This window comes from Lathyrus oleraceus, chromosome 3, assembly GCF_024323335.1.
Source record: "Lathyrus oleraceus cultivar Zhongwan6 chromosome 3, CAAS_Psat_ZW6_1.0, whole genome shotgun sequence".
Taxonomy (NCBI): domain Eukaryota; kingdom Viridiplantae; phylum Streptophyta; class Magnoliopsida; order Fabales; family Fabaceae; genus Lathyrus; species Lathyrus oleraceus.
In genome coordinates this window covers 55,324,349-55,347,768 of record NC_066581.1, presented here as the reverse complement: position 1 = coordinate 55,347,768, position 23,420 = coordinate 55,324,349, and the positions used below count along the sequence as shown (strand labels likewise).

At 35.1% G+C, this 23,420-nt stretch overlaps 1 protein-coding gene across 1 annotated transcript; it reads right to left on the bottom strand.

Annotated features, from left to right (window-relative positions):
• Positions 1–16,450: 16,450 nt before the first annotated feature.
• On the bottom strand, positions 16,451–18,542 carry LOC127132491 (glucan endo-1,3-beta-glucosidase 12). Its single transcript, XM_051061440.1, has 3 exons — positions 17,591–18,542; positions 17,441–17,492; positions 16,451–17,082 (listed from the first exon to the last, which is right to left on the bottom strand). The coding sequence occupies exons 1-3, from the start codon at positions 18,255–18,257 to the stop codon at positions 16,941–16,943; spliced, it is 861 nt and encodes a 286-aa protein (XP_050917397.1). The 5' UTR covers positions 18,258–18,542; the 3' UTR covers positions 16,451–16,940.
• Between the last annotated feature and the right edge of the window lie 4,878 nt (positions 18,543–23,420).

Sequence of the window (23,420 nt, the reverse complement as noted above, 5' to 3'; positions counted from 1 at the left end):
ACTTGGGAGCTGACTGAGCTTTCAAAGAACAAGAAATCCATCAGTGTTTGATGGGTTTACAAGGTAAAAATAAATCCATATGGATCAATTTGCAAACACAAAGCAAGGTTAGTAGCTAGAGGATTTCTATAGAAATCTGGACTATATTACTTTGAGGTGTTTGCTCATGTAGCTAGACATGAAACAATCAGACTGGTATTGTTATAGCTACTAATAGTAGTCAGCCTCTAATGCATTTATATATGAAATTTTTATTTCTGAATGGTATTTTACAAGAGGAAGTTTATGTATCACAACCTCCTAGTTTATGTATCACAGCCTCTAAATGCCTAAGTGTGGAAGGTGTTAAAGGTGACTGTGAGTTGTGGCACAAGAGATCGGGGCATCCAAACTTCAGAAGCTTAGGGTATCTGAGTTATAAGAAGTTGGTACATGACATTCCTAAGATTGTAAAGCCTAAGAAGTCATGTGTTATATGCATGAAAGGTAAGTAACCTAGATTGGCATTTACATCATAAGTGGCTCCAAGAGCAAACATGCTCTAGGAGTAGTGCATTTTGATGTGTGTAAACCATTTGAAGTAGCTTCACTTGGAGAAAATAATTATTTTGTTCCATTTAAGGATGAGTTCATAAGAATGACATGGATATCACTCATCAAGTTTAAGTATGAGGTGTTTGTTAAGTTTCAGAAGTTCAAGGTAAAGGTTGAAAAACAAAGTGGTCAGAAGCTGAAAATTATTGTAAATGACAGTGGAGGTGAATACAACTCTATAGAGTTCAAAATATACTATGAGGAGAATGGAATTGAGCATGAGGTTAATGCTCCATACACTCCTCAACACACCGGTCTTGCTGAAAGAAGAAACATATTTGCTTGATATGACAAGGAGCATGCCGAAGGAGAAGAAGCTCTCTTACACCTTGTGGGGATAACTTTCTTGAACAGGGAAGCAACAAAATATTCAAGGTGAATGTGGAGACAACTTAAACTAAATGCCTAAGTGCAAAAGGTGACAGTGAGTTATGGCATAGGAGATCGGGGCTTCCGAACTTCAGAAGCTTAGGGCATCTGAGTTCTAAGAAGTTGGTACATGGAATTCTTAAGATTGCGAAGCCTAAGAAGTCGTGTGAGATATGCATGAAAGGTAAGTAACTTAGACTTCCATTTACATAATAAGTGGCTCCAAGAGCAAAACATGCTCTATGAGTAGTGCATTTTGATGTGTGTGAACAATTTGAAGTAGCTTCACTTGGACAAAACAATTTTTTATTCCATTTGTGGATGAGTTCATAAGAATGACATGGATAGCACTTATCAAGTTTAAGTATGAGGTGTTTTTTGAGTTTCAGAAGTTCAAGGTGAAAGCTGAAAAACAGAGTGGTCAGAAGCTGAAAATTCTCATAATTGATGGTGGGGGTGAGTACAACTCTATAGAGTTCAAAATATACTATGAGGAGAATGGAATTGAGCATGAGGTTAATGCTCCATACACTCCTCAACACAATGGTCTTACTGAAAGAAGAAATAGATTTGCTTGATATGACAAAGAGCATGCTGAAGAAAAAGAAGCTCTCTCACAACTTGTGGGGAGAAGTTGTTCCCACTACAACATATGTGCTCAACAGGTGTCCAACTAAAAGCTGAAGGAAATTTCTCATTTCGAGAAGTGGACTGGAGATAAGCAAAGTGTGAGCCATCTGAAGGTGTTTGGTTTTGTTTGTTATAAGAATGTTCCATATGCTAAGAGAAGGAAGTTGGATGACAGAAGCAAAGTCATGTTGCTTTTAGGGTACCACAATACATATGCATATAAGCTATAATGTCATGTCACTAACAAAGTTGAATTCAACAAAGATGTCCTTGTGAAAGAATCATAAGCGTGGGATTGAAATAAGTCTTAATCCAACTCTGGTGCAGTGTTAACACTTGAGTTAACTTTTGAATACATTTCAGACTCTGAATGAGAATCTGCCTCTGAAGAAGATTCTGAGTCTGAAAATGAGCCAGAGTCTGAAGGTGACACTGATGCTAAAGTTGAGTCTGACTTTGAAGGAGAATTTGATGATTTAGATTCTGACAATGATTCAGATTCTGAGGATGATCCAGATTCCGAAGATGATCTAGACTCTGGTGGTAATCTAGCCTCTAAAGGTAGACCTTCTGAAGGCACACCCTCTAAAGTTATAGTTTCTGAAGGTGGTTCTGCTTCTGAAACTAGGCCATAGAGAATTCGACAAATTCCATGAAGGTTTGTAGATTTTGAATTGCTGCAAGGTACTGAAATAGACTCTGAAGGGGAAGTCATTAGGTTTGCCATGTTGGTAGATTCTGAACCAGTAAGTACATAAGAAGCTCTTAAGAAGAAAGTGTGGTTGAAGACCATGAAAGAAGAACTTAAGGCTATAGAAAGAAACAAGACTTGGGAGCTGACTGAGCTTTCAAAGAACAAGAAATCCATCAGTGTTTGATGGGTTTACAAGGTAAAAATAAATCCATATGGATCAATTTGCAAACACAAAGCAAGGTTAGTAGCTAGAGGATTTCTATAGAAATCTGGACTATATTACTTTGAGGTGTTTGCTCATGTAGCTAGACATGAAACAATCAGACTGGTATTGTTATAGCTACTAATAGTAGTCAGCCTCTAATGCATTTATATATGAAATTTTTATTTCTGAATGGTATTTTACAAGAGGAAGTTTATGTATCACAACCTCCTAGATTTGTGAAAAATAATCAGGAAAGGATGGTGTACAAGTTGCATAAATCCTTGTATGGATTGAAACAAGCTCCTATAGCTTAGAATATGAAAATTGATTTATTTTTTAAGCTTCAAGGATTCAGAAAATGTGAGATGGAGTATGGTGTTTATGTTCAGCATACATATAATAGCAATATGATTTTGGTGTGTCTCTATATTGATGACATGTTGCTAACAGGGAGTTGTTCATATGAGATAGCTAAGTTCTATAAGGTGTTGATGAATGAGTTTGATATGACTGATCTCGGAGATATGACATACTTTTTAGGAATGTAGATTATGTACTCTAGCAAGGGTATAATCTTGCATCGGTTGAAGAATGAACTTGAGCTTCTTAAGAGATTTGAGCTAATGAATTGCAAGTCTGCAATCACACTTGCTGAAACAAATCATAAGTTGGATTCTGATGTTTAGGGTGATGATGTAGATGTTATAACTTTTAAACAGTTGGTAGGATCATTGACATATCTCTGTAATATCATACCTGATATTTGTTATGAAGTTGGAAATGTGATTTGGTTTATGAACAAACCAAAGTGGTCACATTACCAAGTTGTTGTTAAGATATTGATGTATGTTAAGGGAACTCTGAAGTATGAAATTGTGTTCCCTTCTGATGCTAAATCTGAGTTAGAGTTGGTGTTCTATTCAGACTCTGATTGGTGTGGAGACAAAGTTGACAAAATAAGTACTTCTGGATATTTTTTCAAGTATTTGGGATGTCCTATTTCTTGGTGCTCCAAAAAGTAACTAGTGGTTGCATTATCAACCTGTGAAGCTGAATACATTGTAGGTGCTTTATCTGCTTGTCAAGCTGCATGGATTCTGAACTTGTTGTAGGATCTGAAGATAAAGGTGAGCAAGCCTGTGACGTTGATGATGTTGGTGTAAGCCCTAGAGGCCAATACTTTTGGTACTTGTATCAAATTATTTATTAATTAATAAAAGGTTTTTTCTTTATTATGTTTGATTAATAAAGTCCCTAGAATAGCTAGTCCGTTTAATGTATCAAGTATGACTTAATCATGAGATCACATTAAACATAAGGACACTATTCTTAAAGTATCCGTAGTCGAGCTTTATTGTGAAGTGGGATAACATTAAAGCATTAAGACTCTTATGTTTGTAGACTGATGATCACATCTCATGGATCATGGATAAAGAGTTATCAAGTCTTAAACATAGGTATGAATATTAAGAGTAATATTTATACCGGATTGACCCGCTATGAGAATACTATATAGAAAGTTATGCAAAGTGTCATAAGTTACTCTCATGGTGATAATGGTGTATACCACTCTTCGACCTGAAACCACTATGGATCCTAGATGTAGAGTCGAGTGCTTTATTGTTGATCCAACGTTGTCCGTAACTGGATAACCATAAAGACAGTTGATGGGTACTCCACGAAGCATGCTGAGGGACATGAGTGACCTAGATGGAATTTGCCCATCCTGCGTAACAGGATAAATGTCTATGGGCCCAATATTGAACTGGACAAGGATGACACGGTCTATACCTTGTGTTCAATATAGACATAAGGGCAAAGGGGTAATTATACACATAATTATTATCACAGGAGGTTTTGTCAGATCACATGACATTTTCGTGACTTGGGTAGCAGTGATGTGTTGCTAGATACCGCTCACTGTTTATTATGTTAAATGCGTGATTTAATATAATTGCCAACGTCGCGAAAACCTACAGGGTCACACACAAAGGACGGATTGATGAGAGATAGAGTAACTAAGGAACATCGTAAGGTACGGTGCACTTAAGTGGAATACGAAATATGGTAAGGTACCACACGCTTAAGTGATTTTGGGCATATTATAAGATATGGGCCAAAATACACTTAAGTGGGCTTTTTAGCTTGAAGCCCACACAAGTGGTTCTATAAATAGAACCCTTGGGTAGAAGCATTGTCACTCAGACTAACACTCAAGTGAAGACTTAGAATTTCGTTTTCCTCTCTCTCTCTCTCACTCAAAGCCTTCATTCGTACCAGCTAGCACTGAGATTGAAGGAACCCGTTCGTGTGGACTGAGTAGAGACGTTGTCATCGTTCAACATTCGTGATCGCTCCGTGGATTTGTATCCAAGGTTTTGATCGTTACAAGAGATCTGCACCAAAGGTTTGAATCGCCATAAGAGGTAACGATTCTATCACTGATCATGCCCATTCGTAAGGATCACTAAATGGAGAAATTTTTAAATTCCGCTGCGCCTTGGATGGCAATTCTCCTTCAGTGGTATCAGAGCCACTTACGAAACCATGAATCTGATAAATGTTTTGTTCTGTATTAATATGATTAAAGACAGAATGGATCAAAGATTAAATTGAGATCGATCAAGTTATACATATATGATATATGTAATCCTGATGCAAAATACATTATATATGATATAGTGCTCTCGTTTCGTTCATTCAAACACTCAATGGTTGTTTTCCTTTGAGCGATCAATGGTCGTTTGCTTCTTGATCCGACATTAGTATGGTGAAGCAGTGACGTGTTGATCAATCATACTGAATCAACAATCGAGATGTGTTTGACGGTCTGAAATTGGTGCATCAGGGTTAGTGACGGCACAAGGGTTGTGTTGTCAGAGAGTTATGCGATTGGGGTTATGACTGCACAAGAGTTGTGCTTTCTAAACACTTTTTGGAACAGTGTTAACCGGTTAACGCATATGGTTAACCGGTTAACGCAATACGAAATAAAATATTTTAAGGTTTTCAAACAGTGTTAACCGGTTAACGCATTTGGTTAACCGGTTAACGCAAGACGGAATACAGTTTTCCAACAGATTTTCAAATAGTGTTAACCGATTAACGCAAGGCAAAATTCACCCGTTCGGCTAACTCAGTGCTTTAAAGTATCAAGTGTTGATGCGAAAAGCGACGTCGATTTTAAATGAATTGTTCATTAAAAATTTCGGCTGACCGGGCAGCAGACCCCCGGCTAACTCTGCGTAGTGTGATCGGTCGTCGAAATTTAATTTGGTTTTAATTAATTAAAAGAATTAAATTTGATAATAATAATAATGTGTTTATTATTGTCTTGTGGTGATCGGTTATGACCTTAGTTTTCCTTTATTTTGTTTTGGGTTTTAAAATACGACCTGCGTGTCGTGCCTCTCTTTTAATCTCTCAATGTAACTTCTTTTCTCATCTCACTCCCTCGTATGTAAAACGAGTTTCTTTTATGCAATGTAATGATATCAAGAAAGCAAAGAAGTCAGTGCCAAAGGAGGACAACCTTGAAGATCTTGCTTGGAGAAGCTTAGATCGTTGTTAGGTTAGCTTAGGTTCTCTCATTGGCTTGGGAGAAAAATTGCGCTAGGGGCCATAACTGTTTCATTATGTATGTATGTATGTTGATGCATGTGAATGTATGTTGATGCATGTGAGAGGCGATTTATATGATAAATAAGCCGGCGAGATCAGAAAAATTGCAATTCCCTCAAATTAAATATTAAGTTTATGCTTTCCAAGTTTTAACACTCATCAAGACTAGTATCGGATAATGTAGGTTTCGCCTACGCGAGGTGCATGTTTTATATTAGTAAGGTGCGATGGGATAATTGTAATATCCAACTGTTAAAACAATGGGTCAAACTTAACTAAACAAATTATAATAATATTATATGTGTTTGCTTTCCAAGTTTTAGCACTCATCAAGACTAGTATCGGACAATGTAGGTTTCGCCTACGCGAGGTGCATTTTCTATATTGGTAAGGTGCGATGGGATAATTGTAATATCCAACTGCTAAAACGACGGGTCAAACTTAATTATAGTAATATTAAATATGTTTAGAAGTAAGTGTTAGGAATTATCTATATGATGGATTGAATAAGGAGTTATTCACCCAACTGAAATTTTCGAGAGTTGTATGAGATATAATTGGAAGGAGTTCCTACCTAAATAACCTAGTTTTGTGTAATCCGCCTACGCGGACTTAGAACGAAGTGAAATATGGATCTCGACCCACTAGAAAATCTTCCAACGGGATTTTCCGAATCAAATGATGAGGGTCATTTGTTTTGAGTAAAATAGTGGGAGCATATTTGATTAAAGGCCTAATTAAAGATGTCAATGATACTTATATTTTCATTAATTCTTATGTAGATTACCATGACAGCAAACACCTCTAACAACATTTTGCGATCAATCCTTGATAAGGAAAAATTGTCTGGGACAAATTTTCTGGATTGGCACCGAAACCTGAGGATTGTCCTCAAACATGATAAAAAGCTGTATGTCTTGGAGACACCTGTTCCTGAAGAGGAACCTCCTAGTTCTGCACCTAAGGCAGAAAGAGATGCTTATAAGAAGCATGTCGGTGATGCCAATGAAACTGCTTGTCTCATGCTAGCTATCATGAACTCAGAATTGCAAAAGCAACATGAGAACATGTCAGCGTTCGATATGATCGAACACCTGAAGATGCTCTATCAAGAGCAAGCAAGGCATGAGAGGTTTGAAGTTTCAAAAGCCCTTTTTCAAGGCAAGTTAGCTGAGGGAGCCCCTGTAGGTCCCCATGTGCTCAAGATGATTGGGTATGTGGAAAACCTTGAGAGATTGGGTTTTCCCCTCGAAAAGGAACTTGCGACTGACTTGATCTTGCAATCGTTGCCAGATAGATTCAGTCAATTTGTCCTAAATTTCAATATGAATGAAATGGACAAATCTCTTCCTGAACTGCTCGTCATGTTAAGAACTGCCGAGTAGAATCTAAAGTCAAAAGGAAAGTCCATTCTGATGATCGGAAATGGAAAGATACATAACAAAAGGCCCACTAAGCAGGGTGATAAAGGGAAAGGCAAGGAAGTTGCCAAACCCAAACCCACCGTTGCTGCTTTAAAGCCTAGTGGAAGCATAGCAAAAGAAGGCACCTACTTCCATTGCGGTAAGACCGGACACTGGAAGAGAAACTGCCCAAAGTACCTGGAAGATAAGAAGAATGGAGTAAAGACTTCAACTTCAGGTATTTTTGTTATTGAAATTAATTTATCTACTTCTGCATCATGGGTATTAGATACTGGATGCAGTTCTCACATTTGTACTAATGTGCAGGGACTAAAAGGGAGTAGAGATTTGGCAAAAGGTGAAGTCGACCTACGAGTTGGCAATGGAGCAAATGTTGCTGCCTTAGCCGTAGGAACTTATGTATTGACTTTACCTAGTGGTTTAATAATTCAGTTAGAGAACTGTTATTATGTATCTGCAATTAGCAGGAATATTAATTCCGTTTCTTGTTTGAACAAGTTTGGTTTTTCATTTATAATAAAGAACAATTGTTGCTCAATTTATTTGAATGGTATATTCTACGCTACTGCACAAATGAACAATGGACTATATGTCATTGATCTTAAAATGCCTATTTATAACATTAATACTAAAAGGATGAAACCTAATGAGTTAAATCTAACTTACCTTTGGCACTGTCGATTAGGCCACATAAATGAGAAACGCAATTCCAAACTCCATAAAGATGGACTCTTGGACTCTTTTGATTATGAATCATACGAGACATGCAGATCTTGTTTAATTGGAAAGATGACAAAGTCTCCATTCACAGGAAAAGGTGAAAGAGATAATGATCTTTTGGCCCTCATACATACTGATGTATGTGGACCACTGAACATACCAGCCAGAGGAGGTTTTCAGTACTTCATCACATTCACTGATGATTTCAATAGATATGGTTATGTGTATTTAATGAAACACAAATCAGAGTCCTTTGAAAATTTCAAGGAATTCAAGAATGAAGTACAAAACCAACTAGGTAAGAATATTAAAACTCTTCGATCAAATCGAGGTGGTGAGTATTTAAGCCTAGAGTTTGATGACCATCTAAAAGAGTGTGGGATCCTATCCCGACTCACTCCTCCTGGAACACCCCAATGGAATGGTGTATCTGAGAGAAGAAATCGAACCCTGTTAGACATGGTCCGATCCATGATGAGTCACGCCGATCTTCCAAACTCCTTTTGGGGACATGCACTATTGACAGCAGCTTACACACTTAACCGTGTTCCATCTAAAAAGGTTGAGAAGACACCATATGAGATATGAAGTGGTAAGAAACCACATATGTCTTACATGAAGATTTGGGGTTGCGAAGTTTATGTGAAACGACAAATTTCAACTAAGCTTGAGCCCAAATCTGACAAATGCTTATTTGTGGGGTATCCTAAAGAAACAAGAGGGTATTACTTCTACAATCCTTCTGAGGGAAAAGTGTTTGTCGCTCGAACTGGAGTTTTCCTAGAAAAGGATTTTATTTCCAAAGGAATCAGTGGGAGGAAAGTAGAGCTTGAAGAAATTCAAGAATCACAAAGCATCGATACACCTATGGAGGAATTAGAGCAGGAAACACAAATAGTTGTGTAAAGAGCAACCTGCTCAAGTAGAACAAGACCAGCGTAGGTCAAGCAGGATACGTCACCTACCTGAGAGATATGGATATCTCATAACAGATCAAGGTGATGTATTACTCATGGATCAAGATGAGCCTGTGATCTACTCATGGAATCTTCGTTTTGATGAAACAGTAAAACAATATGGATTCATCAAGAACGAAGATGAGCCTTGTGTCTACAAGAAGGTTAGTGGGAGCATGATCGTGTTCCTGGTATTATATGTAGATGACATATTACTCATTGGAAACGATTTCCCTACCCTGCAACAAGTAAAGTCTTGGTTGGGGAAATGCTTTTCTACGAAGGACCTAGGTGAAGCAACCTATAAATTAGGAATCAGAATCTATAGAGATAGATCACAAAATGCTTGGCCTAAGTCAGAGTACATAGACAAAGTGCTGAGACGCTTTAATATGAATGGTTCCAATGGTTATGTGTTTTGCTTAAATGGTGGCGCTGTGAGCTAGAAAAGTTCAAAGCAAGATACAGTTGCTGATTCTACAACCGAGGCCGAGTAGATTGCTGCCTCAAGTGCAGCAAAGGAAGTTGTTTGGATCAAAAGTTCCTTAGTGAACTTGGCACAGTTCCTGGCATTGTGGATCCCATTGGTCTCTATTATGATAACAATGGTGCTATCGCACAAGCTAAGGAGCCTAGATCTTACCAACGATCCAAACAGGTACTTAGGCATTATCACCTCATACGAGAGATAATAGATAGAGGAGATGTGAAAATATGTAGAGTACCGACACTTGACAATATTGCTGACCCACTGACAAAGCCTCTTGCGCAGCAGAAGCATGATGGCCATACTAGATCAATGGGCATTAGGGGTATGCCTGATTGGCTCTAGTGCTAGTGGGAGATTGTTGGTGTAAGCCCTAGAGGCCAATACTTTTGGTACTTGTATCAAATTATTTATTAATTAATAAAAGGCTTTTTCTTTATTATGTTTGATTAATAAAGTCCCTAGAATAGCTAGTTCGTTTAATGTATCAAGTATGACTTAATCATGAGATCACATTAAACATAAGGACACTATTCTTAAAGTATCCGTAATCGAGCTTTATTGTGAAGTGGGATAACATTAAAGCATTAAGACTATTATGTTTGTAGACTGATGATCACATCTCATGGATCATGGATAAAGAGTTATCAAGTCTTAAACATAGGTATGAATATTAAGAGTAATATTTATACCGGATTGACCCGCTATGAGAATACTATATAGAAAGTTATGCAAAGTGTCATAAGTTATTCTCATGGTGATAATGGTGTATACCACTCTTCGACCTGAAACCACTATGGATCCTAGATGTAGAGTCGAGTGCTTTATTGCTGATCCAACGTTGTCCGTAACTGGATAACCATAAAGACAGTTGATGGGTACTCCACGAAGCATGCTGAGGGACATGAGTGACCTAGATGGAATTTGCCCATCCTGCGTAATAGGATAAATGTCTATGGGCCCAATATTGAACTGGACAAGGATGACACGGTCTATAACTTGTGTTCAATATAGACATAAGGGTAAAGGGGTAATTATATACATAATTATTATCATAGGAGGTTTTGTCAGATCACATGACATTTTTGTGACTTGGGTAACAGTGATGTGTTGCTAGATACCGCTCACTGTTTATTATGTTAAATGCGTGATTTAATATAATTGCCAACGTCGCGAAAACCTACAGGGTCACACACAAAGGACGGATTGATGAGAGATAGAGTAACTAAGGAATATCGTAAGGTACAGTGCACTTAAGTGGAATACGAAATATGGTAAGGTACCACACGCTTAAGTGATTTTGGGCATATTATAATATATGGGCCAAAATACACTTAAGTGGGCTTTTTAGCTTGAAGCCTACACAAGTGGTTCTATAAATAGAACCCTTGGGTAGAAGCATTGTCACTCAGACTAACACTCAAGTGAAGACTTGGAATTTCGTTTCCCTCTCTCTCTCTCTCTCACTCAAAGCCTTCATTCATACCAGCTAGCACTGAGATTGAAGGAACCCGTTCGTGTGGACTGAGTAGAGACGTTGTCATCGTTCAACGTTCGTGATCGCTCCGTGGATTTGTATCCAAGGTTTTGATCGTTACAAGAGATCTGCACCAAAGGTTTGAATCGCCATAAGAGGTAACGATTCTATCACTGATCATGCCCATTCGTAAGGATCACTAAATGGAGAAATTTTTAAATTCCGCTGCGCCTTGGATGACAATTCTCCTTCAGATGATTGACAATAAATCAACTATAAGTCTTACCAAGAATCCAGTGTTGCATGGAAAGAGCAAGCACATTGGCACAAAGTTTTATTTTCAAAGGAACCATGTTCAAAATGGGATACTTGAAGTTATGAGTTGTAGCACTCAGAAGCAGTTGACAGATGTTCTGACCAAAGCAATCATGACTGAACATTTTATCCACTTGAGGGATGGAATTGGTGTTGTTGATTATAGTTCTGAATATGGATTAAGGGATGATATTGAAGTGTAATCCAATATTCAATTAACATTTCATTCAAGTGTCATTTAAGTTTAATTTGAGATGCATTTAGTTTGACAGCTAGTTTTTTAGTGTGCATATAAATACTGAACTTATGTTCAATTAGAACAGTCACTACTATAAAAGTGCTTTTAATGTATGACACGAAATGTATTTTACCTCGGCTGCAGTAGCAAGGTAAGGAAGGGCGTCATGAAAAGTTGTCATTTATCACCTCGATGATTAAAAACAGATGGGCAATGTTATATGCACATGAGTTCGAACCCCAACAACAACACTTTTATTTTTTTCAAAATTAGCGTATCTTATTTCTCGGATTATCTTGAAAATCGAGGGGTAAGATTATTTCTTTTTAAAAAAATTATTACATTGTTTACACAAAATATTAAAATAAAAATTAAGTTCCCTAGAGATATAGATAAAAATCAAATTTCCTAGGGATCTTGATAGAAATCAAATTCCTTGAAGATCTAGACTTTAGATCTTCGAATTATTGAATCTTGAGGAAGATCAAATATTGGATGCAAGATCTTGCATGCATTTGATTCTAAAGCAAAACAAAATAAGGGTTAGATAAATAAAATCAATATTCAAATATATGATTTTGTGCTCAAAGAAATATTTAAGAAAACAAACCTTAAATCCAAATAAATTTATGCTCTTGCAATCCATCTTAAAGAACTTTTACAAACGTCTTTATGTTTCAAGCACTTCATGTTCCATATAGATTAGATTTTTAATATTCAACATGTTTTTATAATGGATGCCCATTAGGTTTCATGCGAATCACTAATGGGAGATTCTTGAGCGTTGATAAACATTAAATGGACGACGAAGATTTGTTTAAGGGCGTTGAATATCGTAAAAAACGCTTAATTATCCCCTCTTTCACGAAGAAAACCGAGGTGAATAAGTTTTTTTTTAAATTACATTGTTTGCACGAAATATTAAAAATACATTGTAAAATCTGTTTCCCAATGAGAATTTTTATTTTTCATGCCCATGTCTCATGCAAGATGCTAGAGATCTGTTTTTCAATGAGAATTTTTGTTTTATGCACTTGCAATTTATCCCAAAGATATGTAGTATCAACTCATGATCAAATGGACAGTGGTGAATATCTCTTCCAACAGATATTCATCAAAACTCTTCCAACATATCTCTGGGGTAAAATGACGTGTGATAAATATCTCTTTGGGGTTGCTACATATAAGTTAATCTTAGGGTAAAATTTGTTTACGAGAATTTTTATAATAAAATATAATTATTAAACACCTCGATTTTATTATAAAATCGAGGTGAATAATTTTTTTTTAAATTACATTGTTTACAACAAATCTTCAGTGATATCCATTTTTTTAAACAAGAATGATTTTCTGCACTTGCAATTTATAAACTGAGTATTCTTTAAAGGTTGAGCTCACTTCTTTAATTGAGGGTCATTCCAAAAATACAAAAATGACAATATCAACACCATTATGTGAGAGAGATTGCAAGTGCAAAAAAGATATTTTGTTCAAGATAGAAGAACATTAAAGATTTTTTTGTCTTGCAATTCATCACAAAGAATGATGCTTGCGAGTTTGGGCGACTTCACATATTAGTAAGGATTAGGGTAAAATCTGTTTAACGAGTGTTTTTTATAGTAAAATCTTATTATTTTATATCTTGGTTAAATAGAAAATCGAAGGGTTAAAATATTTTGTTTACACTTATAAACAAATAAAATCATAAATTGTGATGGCTCAGAATCGAAGCTTGTACTGAGTTGTTTCTTCACCTCGGGGTTTTGAAAATCTGAGGGATTATATGTTTTTTTTAAATAATAAAAAATAGCGCGCCTTGAATTTATACCTCGGTTTTTTATTGTTCGAGGTGAAAGCTTCGTCATGAAAAGCGTTATTTATTGTAATGAGTGTAGCAAAAAATTTATTCAATAGAAGTTAGTTACAATTTCCTCTCTTCTCTCTCTTCCATCTTCATCATCTTCATCTTCTTCCTCTTGTGCACCATCAGAAGCATGTCAATTCTCATGTTTTTATTAGAATCTCAATTTTCAAGTTTTTTTCATGATGACAAGGAAATGTTAAAGTTTAGGAATGTGATGATCGTTTGTCATTGCATGTTTTGTTAGTATTATTGTTTTTGTTTTTAAGTGCTTTTACTTTTAATTTGTTTATATTTTTGTAAGATTTAATATAATTTCTGAAGAATTGTGAAAAAGATTGATTTGTGCCAAAATCATTTTAATCAGACCAACTTTGTGGTATTTTACTATGGAAGTTATGATAATGAAGGAAAGAGATGAATTTCACACATGAAATAGAAGGAAAAAAAGAGAAATTATAAGTTTGAGTAAAATCATGTTGCACCAGACAAGCAGAGCACCACAATTTGGAGTATGAAATGAATAAACTCACACTAAAAAAATAATGGTGCCTCAAACATAAAGTGTGACATGATTTCTATGATCGGAAGGTTACCACATTAGCAACATCACAAAATCGTGACATGCCACTAGGGCAGGGATACACAATTTTTCAAAAACATAATGATGCATGTTTTAGAGCATTGAAGCACGGAGAATGGAAAGAGTCATAAGTTTTATCCTTAATTGTTTGTAAGGTATGATTTTTTTTTACATTGAAATTTTCATGAATCTCTTAAGGATTAAGGATGAGTGACTGGTTTCTTGAGATTAAGTCCCCTTAGATAAATTTTCCCTATCTATGTGAACCATGCAATTCGTTTAAATCTTATCTCTATAATGATCTAATTCTTATAATTATTCAATAATATTTTGTATTTAATGTTTATTTCTCTTATTTTGGAGAAATTGATCTAGATAGCATTTGAGAACTACCCATAGATATTGGCTTATCACTTGTGAGCTTTTGTTGGCACACTACACTTGCATTTTTAGACCAAATATTTTCCATAAAATCTCTTTAACCACTCCATCATATGTCTTCTCAAAGCCAATGAAAACTAAGTGTAAGTCTTGTTGATCCTCTAATACCACTCCATCAATTGTCATAGTAAATAAATCACTTTCATGGTCGACCTCTCAGACATAAGACCAAATTAATCATCACTAACTTGAGTCTATTTTCTTAGTGTCCATTCAATCACCCGTTTCCATAATTTCATGGTATGACTCGTACGTTTGATCTCTCTCTAATTTGTACAATTTTGTATACACCGTTGTTCTTATAGATCGAAATTAATGTGTTTTTTCTCAATTCACCCGACATTTACTTTGATCTCATAACTTTGTTAAAAAATATTGGTGAGTCACTCAATATTTCTATTTTTAAAATTTTTTCACACATTAATAGGCATACTATCTGCCTCAACCTGCTTACTATTACTCATCCTTTTTAACAATTTTTTTACCTCGTTTTTTGAATTTGCCGATACTAGTTATAGGTTTAATCTTTTTATGTAATGTCTAGCATGTTAGAGTTTGGTAAGATCTTGTGTCCTTCATTAAATTGTAAAAATATTTTTTCCTTTATCCTTTACATCATTTTTTTGAACCAAATTTTTTCCTTCACCATCTTTAAAACGTTTCATTTGATCTAAATATCTCGTCTTTCTTTCTCTCTATAGATTTTTCTCCCTTCTTAATATATATATATATATAAGGATTGATATAATCTATCAAAATCTTGAGTTATGGAGTTGTTCACTACATTTCTAGTCTCTTTTTTAGATTTCTTATGACTTTTAAAGTTTCAGCATATTTACACTTAAACCAATCTGTAAAACATTTATTTTTAACTTTAACGTTACTCTAAATATTTTTCGTTCCACCATCACCACGATTACTTACATCTATGACCAAAATTTTTTGATTTTCTCAACGTCTCTTTTTGCTACTTTTCTAATTTCTTGTGTCATCTTGTCTCACATATCATTTATATTTATGTGGCTATCCAAAACCTCCCTTGAAGATCTTGTGTTGAAAAATCTTTGATTTTTCAACCTTCAAATGCCACCACTTAATTCGTACATTCCATGTGGCTTCATCTCGTGTGGCTCTCCTCTTGGCTCATATATCTTATAATAAGTCTTCTAATTTCTTTCAACTTTATTTTAAGATGTTTTGTCGAGATGCGCAAAAGGTCAACTTTATTTTAAGATGTTTTGTCGAGATGCGCAAAAGGACTAGTAACATTGAAGGTGTTGTTTTATTACATTTTTTTTCCTGTCATTATCTACAATATTTCTCATCCCATTTCTCGATTTAGCTTTGCAAGTGTACCAATGCTTAAATCCTGAGTTGTCTAATTCTTTTGCATATTTACCCGTTCATTTAGTTTCTTGTATTTGATCATTCTCATATAGATTCGACAAAATTTTATAGTGGTTGTCGCCTGTCTAACACAGCTCTCTCCATTTATCCGGACTTGAGACCGATAATATATAACAAAGCTAATTCAACCCGACACAATAGTTTAGTAAAAAGGTAAGTACAAATTCTTTAAATAGCTTGCGAGCATGATGCAACTCGGCATGACTAGAGCATTTGGAAATTAAGGAATGCTGTAATATTTTGTCAGCAGGAAACTGATATCTATCAAGTTGTGGAACATATAAAGCCGCATGGACGAAGGAAAAGATCAAATGATTTAATTATATATTTTTCATCAATGGTGTATTTTTCTGGTAGAATGTTTAGGACTTAGGATTATTGCGGTTTGTGCAAAGGTGATGCAGGTGAATTTCCACAACACAACAATAAAAACACAGCATAACACACGATTACTCATTTAGATAAACTGTTTATGAATGTACTAAATCTTGACAAGCTCATAATAAGAACAGTGAAACTTCTATAATGATCTAAATCTTGACAAGCTCATAATATGAAAGTCTTCTCTTGAGCATTACTAGTTAGTACCACATGACTTATTTCTTTAATAGCAATATATATGCAAATGAATTTCCACAACAAACAATACACACACTGATCTACATTAAGTCCTAAAATACTACAGTTCCTGAACCTGATTATAGCCAAGAAGTCCCTTAGATATTTCTGCAGTTGAAATTCATTCTCTTAAGCTAAAGTTAAACAGATTGAGGAACTTGTTCATCAACTATCATCATCATCATCATCATCATCATCGTCACAAACTCTCTCTTCTACTCTACTATCTTTCTACTTTTCTACACCTGCATGTAGAATTGTATACAAACTCCAAAATGGAGCTAGAGTATTGAAGTTAATCTATGGACTCGCGAGTCTTCCGCTGGCCAATAATGTCATCAGAATCATGAAACTTAGCAAAGGCCTCACACCAGTTGAGTGAGATGAATCCGGAGAGGTTGAAGGCCCACCAAAACCTATTGAAGGTGAGTTAGAACCAGAGCTGCAAAAGATGTGAATAAAGAACATGATTAGTAATAGTAGTGCTCCCTTCTTCCATATCTATTGATGTTATAGTCTTAGTGCACACATAGGAAGAACTAATTAAGTAATAATAAACCAATATTCTATCTACAAAACACGGATACCAGAAACACGACATTGACACGTTTCATACACCAGAAACAAGACACACCCTTTGTCCATAGGCGTTTCATACACCAGAAACACGACACACCCTTTTTCCAGAGGCATCAGGTAACGGAGAGTATACTATTGAATTGAGTTAGTATCTTATAGGCTTAAAGGTTTCAAAGAAATCTATCAGTAATGAAAGTTTTCTCTTCACAGTTGTCACTTACCCGGATGAGCCTGCTCCTCCTGAAGATGATGGAAAGATGCAAGTACCAGTACCTATTCATAATTCATAAGAGAGTTCATTAGAACAGATCATAAAACTTGGTGAAGTATAAAATATGAAAAATTGAGAGATGAAACTACTAAGATCTTACTAGGATTGGTGGTAACAATGGTAGCAACCCCTCCAAAGTCACAGCTAGTTGGAGCAGGATTCTTTACGTAGTAGCTATTGAAAGCAAAAGAAGCATGGTTTGAAAGTGAATTAGGATTATAACAGATTCCACCTTGTTGTATTTGTGAACAATCAGCACCATTAGTCCCACAAGCATAATCCAAAGCAGTCTGAAGTGTAGTTTGTGAAACTCCAGGTTTAGCCACACACCAGCTACCACCACCTCCTCCTTGAGAAGATGAAGATGAAGATGGAGGAGGATTCATGTTTGAAGGAGGAGGCTGAAGCTGAGGATTTGTAACAGGAACAGGAACGGCTCCTGATAACGGTGAAGGTGGTGGATAAGAACTCACAGGAACTGTTACAGGAGCTGTAACAGGATTTGTAACAGGAACTGGCGAGTTTGCTGGATTCGTTGGCGGTGTGGTAGAAGGAACAAGATTTGTAGCACCTGGATTTGTTGAAGGAACAGTGATGATTGTTGGCGAAGTTGAAGCTGGATTAGTGTCTTGTAGAGTTCTCCTAATCTGAATCTGAGATTTCGAGATCTTGCTGTTATGAAGGAATCTAGTCAATAATGCATTGTTTTCTGCAAAGAGAGTGAGAAAAGAGAAGAACAAGAAGCATAATGAAGCTTGATTTGCCATGAAGAAGTAAAGTAGTGTTTCTGGAAAATGTGAGAGGTTTGGTGAAACAAGTGAGAAATGAGAGAATGAAAAGGATGTTTTAAGATGGTGTTGTTACTTTGTTGCTAAGGAAATGGTTTGGTCACAGAAACTATTTGTTTGCACAAAGAAGCAAAATCAAAACGGCTTTATGTTATGGCTTTTTTTTCTTTTCTTTCTTTCTAGTACTACTTTGTGAAGCTTTAATACTCCTTTATTTGTAGTAGTAGTGACACAAATAAATCATGTGCATTGAATTTAACAGATGTTGGTTTATGAGGAACTGGGACACACATGCTCTGTTTAATTTAAATTTAGAGTATGCACACATAACGATGTTTATAGCCGTTGGATTCCCTGACCGACTCAGTCATGAGTGATGACTGGCTCATGTACCAAGCGCATCATCTAGTGCCACTTGTAGAATTAAGACAAAAACTACTTCTACTATTAACTTTAGGATTATAAATATTTTTAATTAATAAGTATATTCAGAATCATTTAAAATATAAAAGTACTACTTCCGTATTTTATACTAACAACAAAATGTAAAAAAAATGTAAAAGAATTTTTATAATATATTTGTATAAGAAAAATGTACATACAACATACCAACAAAAACAAATTAGTGGAAGTTGATTCTAGGAAAAGATTCTCTAGACTTGTATAACATAGTGGACTAATATTTATATTCAAATAAAATAAATTTGATATATAAAATGATTATAGTGTTCAATTTGCCTGCTCTAGGAAAAGTAACTTATGAAAAATAAGAAGAAAAATTATTGTTAACATTTCACCTCTTAAAAATTAAAATAAACGATGTTATGAAATTGTTCATTTATAGAGAAACTAATTTATTAACTATTAATGATTTTTGGAAAAGTGAAATATTGAGTCCGTTTATTTTAATTTAAAAAAATGTCTTTTTTAAGTATATATATATTAAAAATGATTTTTCAAAATTTTGATATTTAAATTTTTTTAAGTAAAAAGATCAAATACTAAAAATAATATTTTGTCCGTCTTGATTTCTCGAGTGTGTTCTTTCCTCTCTGTCACTCTTATTTTATATTTATACTCTTTCATTGAGGACAATGTATGTTTTAAGTATGGGGAAGGAAACCATTTATTTGTTTTGTTTTGTTTATTTTATTTTCAGTTTTTTTTTTGTTTTGGTTTTTGTTTACTTTCTTAAAAAAAATTGCATGTTTTTTCCTTTGGTTTTTGAGTTACAATTATGAGTATTTTTCTTAGTTCTCTTGACTAAAGTCTTGTGGTGTGATGTGAAAAATTTGTTGTGCATTTTTAGTATGATAGGTAGGACTAAACTCTAAATTATACATCATTTGTGGTAGATCAAATAACCTTGTGAGATTTTGAGCCTTATATAGATAGCATACAAAAATTCATCTCTTCCTTTCTTGTGTGATTCACTCATGTCTGTTAGTCTCTAGAACTTGAATTGACTTTTGTTGATGTTGTTGTTCACTTGTGCACATTGATATGATAAAGACAGTTTTTTAGCTAGTTAGTAAAAAATTCAACCCTGAAATAATAGTATCCCTTGTTTGAAACCCCCTTGAGTCTATTATACTTTTTTTGTTTAAAACTCATTACAAATCGAGAAGTGAAAAACAATGTTATCACACTATTCAAAGGGTTGAAAGACTCTTGTTTGGAGTTGTGTGGGGTTGAATAATTATGTTTGTAATATTTCAGAAGTTGGTAGAAAAAGAAAAGAAAAATAGAAAAAGAAAATAGAAAAAAAATGAATGAAAAAAAATAGAAGGATATATACATGTCAATACATACTCCTTATGAAAAAGAAAAAGAAAAAGAAATAAAAAGAGAAAGGAGAAGAAAAATATGAATGAAAACAGTTGCTATAGAGTTGTTGAAATGAATAAAATATTTTGTAAATTCAACTCCCGCAGTTTCTTTCAAGTCTCTTTTGTCTCTTTGAATTTTAGCCTAGTACCCTCTTAGGATTTATCTCACCCTTACCTTGGCCATGTTACAACCAAATAAAAGTCATTTTGATCTTTATGTGCATGTATTTCAATTGTGGATGTTAGAGTCTTTTCAAGCTTATGGTAGTACTAACTTTCATGTTTTGCTTTAAGTGTAAACGATTAACCTAAACACTTGAGATTTGAGTGAATTTTATCCTATGAGGATCTTACTGCTTTTGGATGTACTCTTTGGTAATCTGTTTTCCTATCTTCTTTGAATGTCACGAGAAGTTGCTCACTGTAAGACCCCAATTTTGGGCCCTAAGATCCCTCATGGCCCATATCATATCATATCATGGCCTCAAGGATCATTGCATGCCCTAGTTTCCCTCCTAGTGGGTAGTTTGCTTTGTGAGTGTTGATTCTTGATCACCAAGCATGCTTTGCATTTGTATATTCTTGCTTTTCATATGTTTACTAACCAAAAAGTACAAAAATATTGTCAGTTTAACCTTGTTGATTGCAGATGAAGCAATTAGGTCAAAGACAGTCAACAGTCAGTCAAAGAAGTGGATGGTGGCCATTCTTGCAGAATTTGGGCACCATGATCAATAATCAAGAGTTCATATGACTTGGGACATCATTTGAAGTCAAGGTCTCAAGGAATTAAGGTTTGGAATTCATCAGAAGTGGTTCAATCATGCAAAACCCTAGAAAAGTCAACAGAAAGTCAAACTTGGTCAACTGTGGATTTAATCAGTGATTTGATGGATAGAATTGATTTGAAGGAGTTCATTCATGCTTATATAAGCCTCATATATCATGCCAAACCTCATCATGGAAGAAAATCAAGTCAAACAGAAAATTTCCCAAAATAGAAAGTGGACCTGTAATTTCAACTGCCAAAAATGGAAACTTCTTGATCCTCAACTTACATCATGATACAAGCTTCAAATGAATTTTTGCCCAACATGAAAGTTGAAGATCTTGTTCTCCCATTTTCAAAAAGTCCAAGAACACCCAAATCCCATGTGTGGTTTGCAAGATATGATCAATTCAATTTCAAAAATTTGTGAACTTCAAAGGGCCATATCTCATGATTCCTTTGGCCAAATTTGGTGGGGTTTTTTCCTACAAACCACATTTCATCCCCTCTTTCCAAAAATATAAATTTCATGTGCTAAAACCTTGCCAATCAAAATGGCATTTTTGGCCTTGACTTTATTCATTTCAAGTATGACCAAAGTTTGACTTTTTGATTTAAGGCTTTTCAGCATATTTGGCCATTTGGGATTGGTTTTAATTGATATTTGAAGCATGCTCAAAGGCCCATTTCGTGCAGACCTCACACCCTCCACTTCCACATGTGCAAAATTAGTAAAATGCAAGTTGGTTTCATTTGTGTTAATTAAGCTTACCACTTCTTAAACCAATGCTAAACAGTCATATTTAAAGTCATTTTCTGAGTTTCTGAACCCTAGGAGCAGCAGCCACACGACCAGAATTCTCTCTTTTCTCTCAATTTGCATTTTTACCAAAAAGTGAATTTCTACACAAAACTTCAAAAACCCTCGAGTTTTCTTCATTGTTCCATCATCTGGACAATATTTGGAAGCTTATTCAAGCAACAAACCCCAGCTGGAAGTTCACCTTGCGTTCTGTTTTTCCAAAGCTCCAACCATGGTGATTCTTGATTTGAACATGTCCAGGCCTTGCTGAGCTCGATTTCTTCAAGCAGTCACCATTATCAACCATCACCTTCATCTGTAACGAGCTACATCCTCAAAACAACAGTTGTTTCCTCCATTTCTTCCAAAACAAGTAAGATTTCGATTTCTTCTTTTCTCAAATTTTTGCTATTCCATGTGTAGTCCTTGTCTTGCTGAATGTTGTGAAACTTGAATCGCATGAAATGGTTGAGTATGCTGTAAGATATTTTGATTTGAAATCTGATGTGTGAATGCATTTGTCTTCGATTCATGATGGTTATTGTGTTTTAAGAAAAATGATGCTTGGATTCTTAATGTATGTGAGATGCTGATGAGAATGGTATGATCAATTCATGTTTCTGGGTGATTTGATTTCTCATGATTTGAATGAAGTTGATGAACACACTGCTACTGCAGTAAAACCCTAGAACCAGTTTCCAGAAATTCACATGAGCTCGTGTTTTGTTTGTTTGTGTTATGAGGCTGCATAAGTATCATTGCCATATTGTGTGAGTTTTTTTCTGTTGGAAATTTGTTGTTGGGTGATGAACATAAATTTGTCCTGCTGCTGCTACAACCAAGTGCATAAACCCTAAGAAACATTTCCCAGATTTTCATTTTCAAACGTGTTTGGTTTGTTACTGTATGATGTTGCATGATGATAATGTTTCGTGGCCATGCTCTTTATGCAATTCTGGTTGGAATTCGTTTTTTCATGATGTTGGTCATATGAATATGAGCTGCTGTTTTTAAAACCCTAAGAGTCTGCCCAGAAAATTTCCCAGAATTGCGATTGGCTGTTGTTGTTGGATCTGCTGCATGAGTACTGTTCCATTAAGCCATCAACCAATGAGAATATTTGGTTTCATTTGCCTGTACGCAGCGTTTTGTTTAATGATGCACATAATTACCACCGTGCCACTGGTCAACCATAGTTTGACCTACCATTCATGTTACTTTGTTCATTTTGATCCAAATTGTTCATCATCTTCTAAAAATCATTTCTCACTCGTTTCAACTCCAAAAATCATGGAATTTTTTGCATCATGTCCTGTTGAATGTCTAATTTTTTATCATGATTTTTATTGAATTTTTGTTGGCTGGATTTTTAATGGCTCTAGGTTTCTTGTCATGTATGCTTATTTGATACCTTTTGCCAATCCTTTTGTGAAATGATCATGTTGCATCCATTTGAGTTGAAATTTTTTGTGGTTAATCTACACTCATTCATGTTCATTTTGATGTAAAGTTTGTGCATTTATCATATGTGGTTTGTGAGATATAAATTTTTGAAGTAGGATGTGACAATTTGTGTCACACCAATGTTATGCTATTTCATGATTTTTGTTTACATGCTTCCTGACCTTCAAATAATGTGAAATTTTGCATGAGCCCTCTCTTAGGTGTCTAGTTGATGTGTGATTTTTCCTAGATTTAATTGTGCCATTTCCTATTTGTTTGTGATTTTTCTTCCCTGCCTA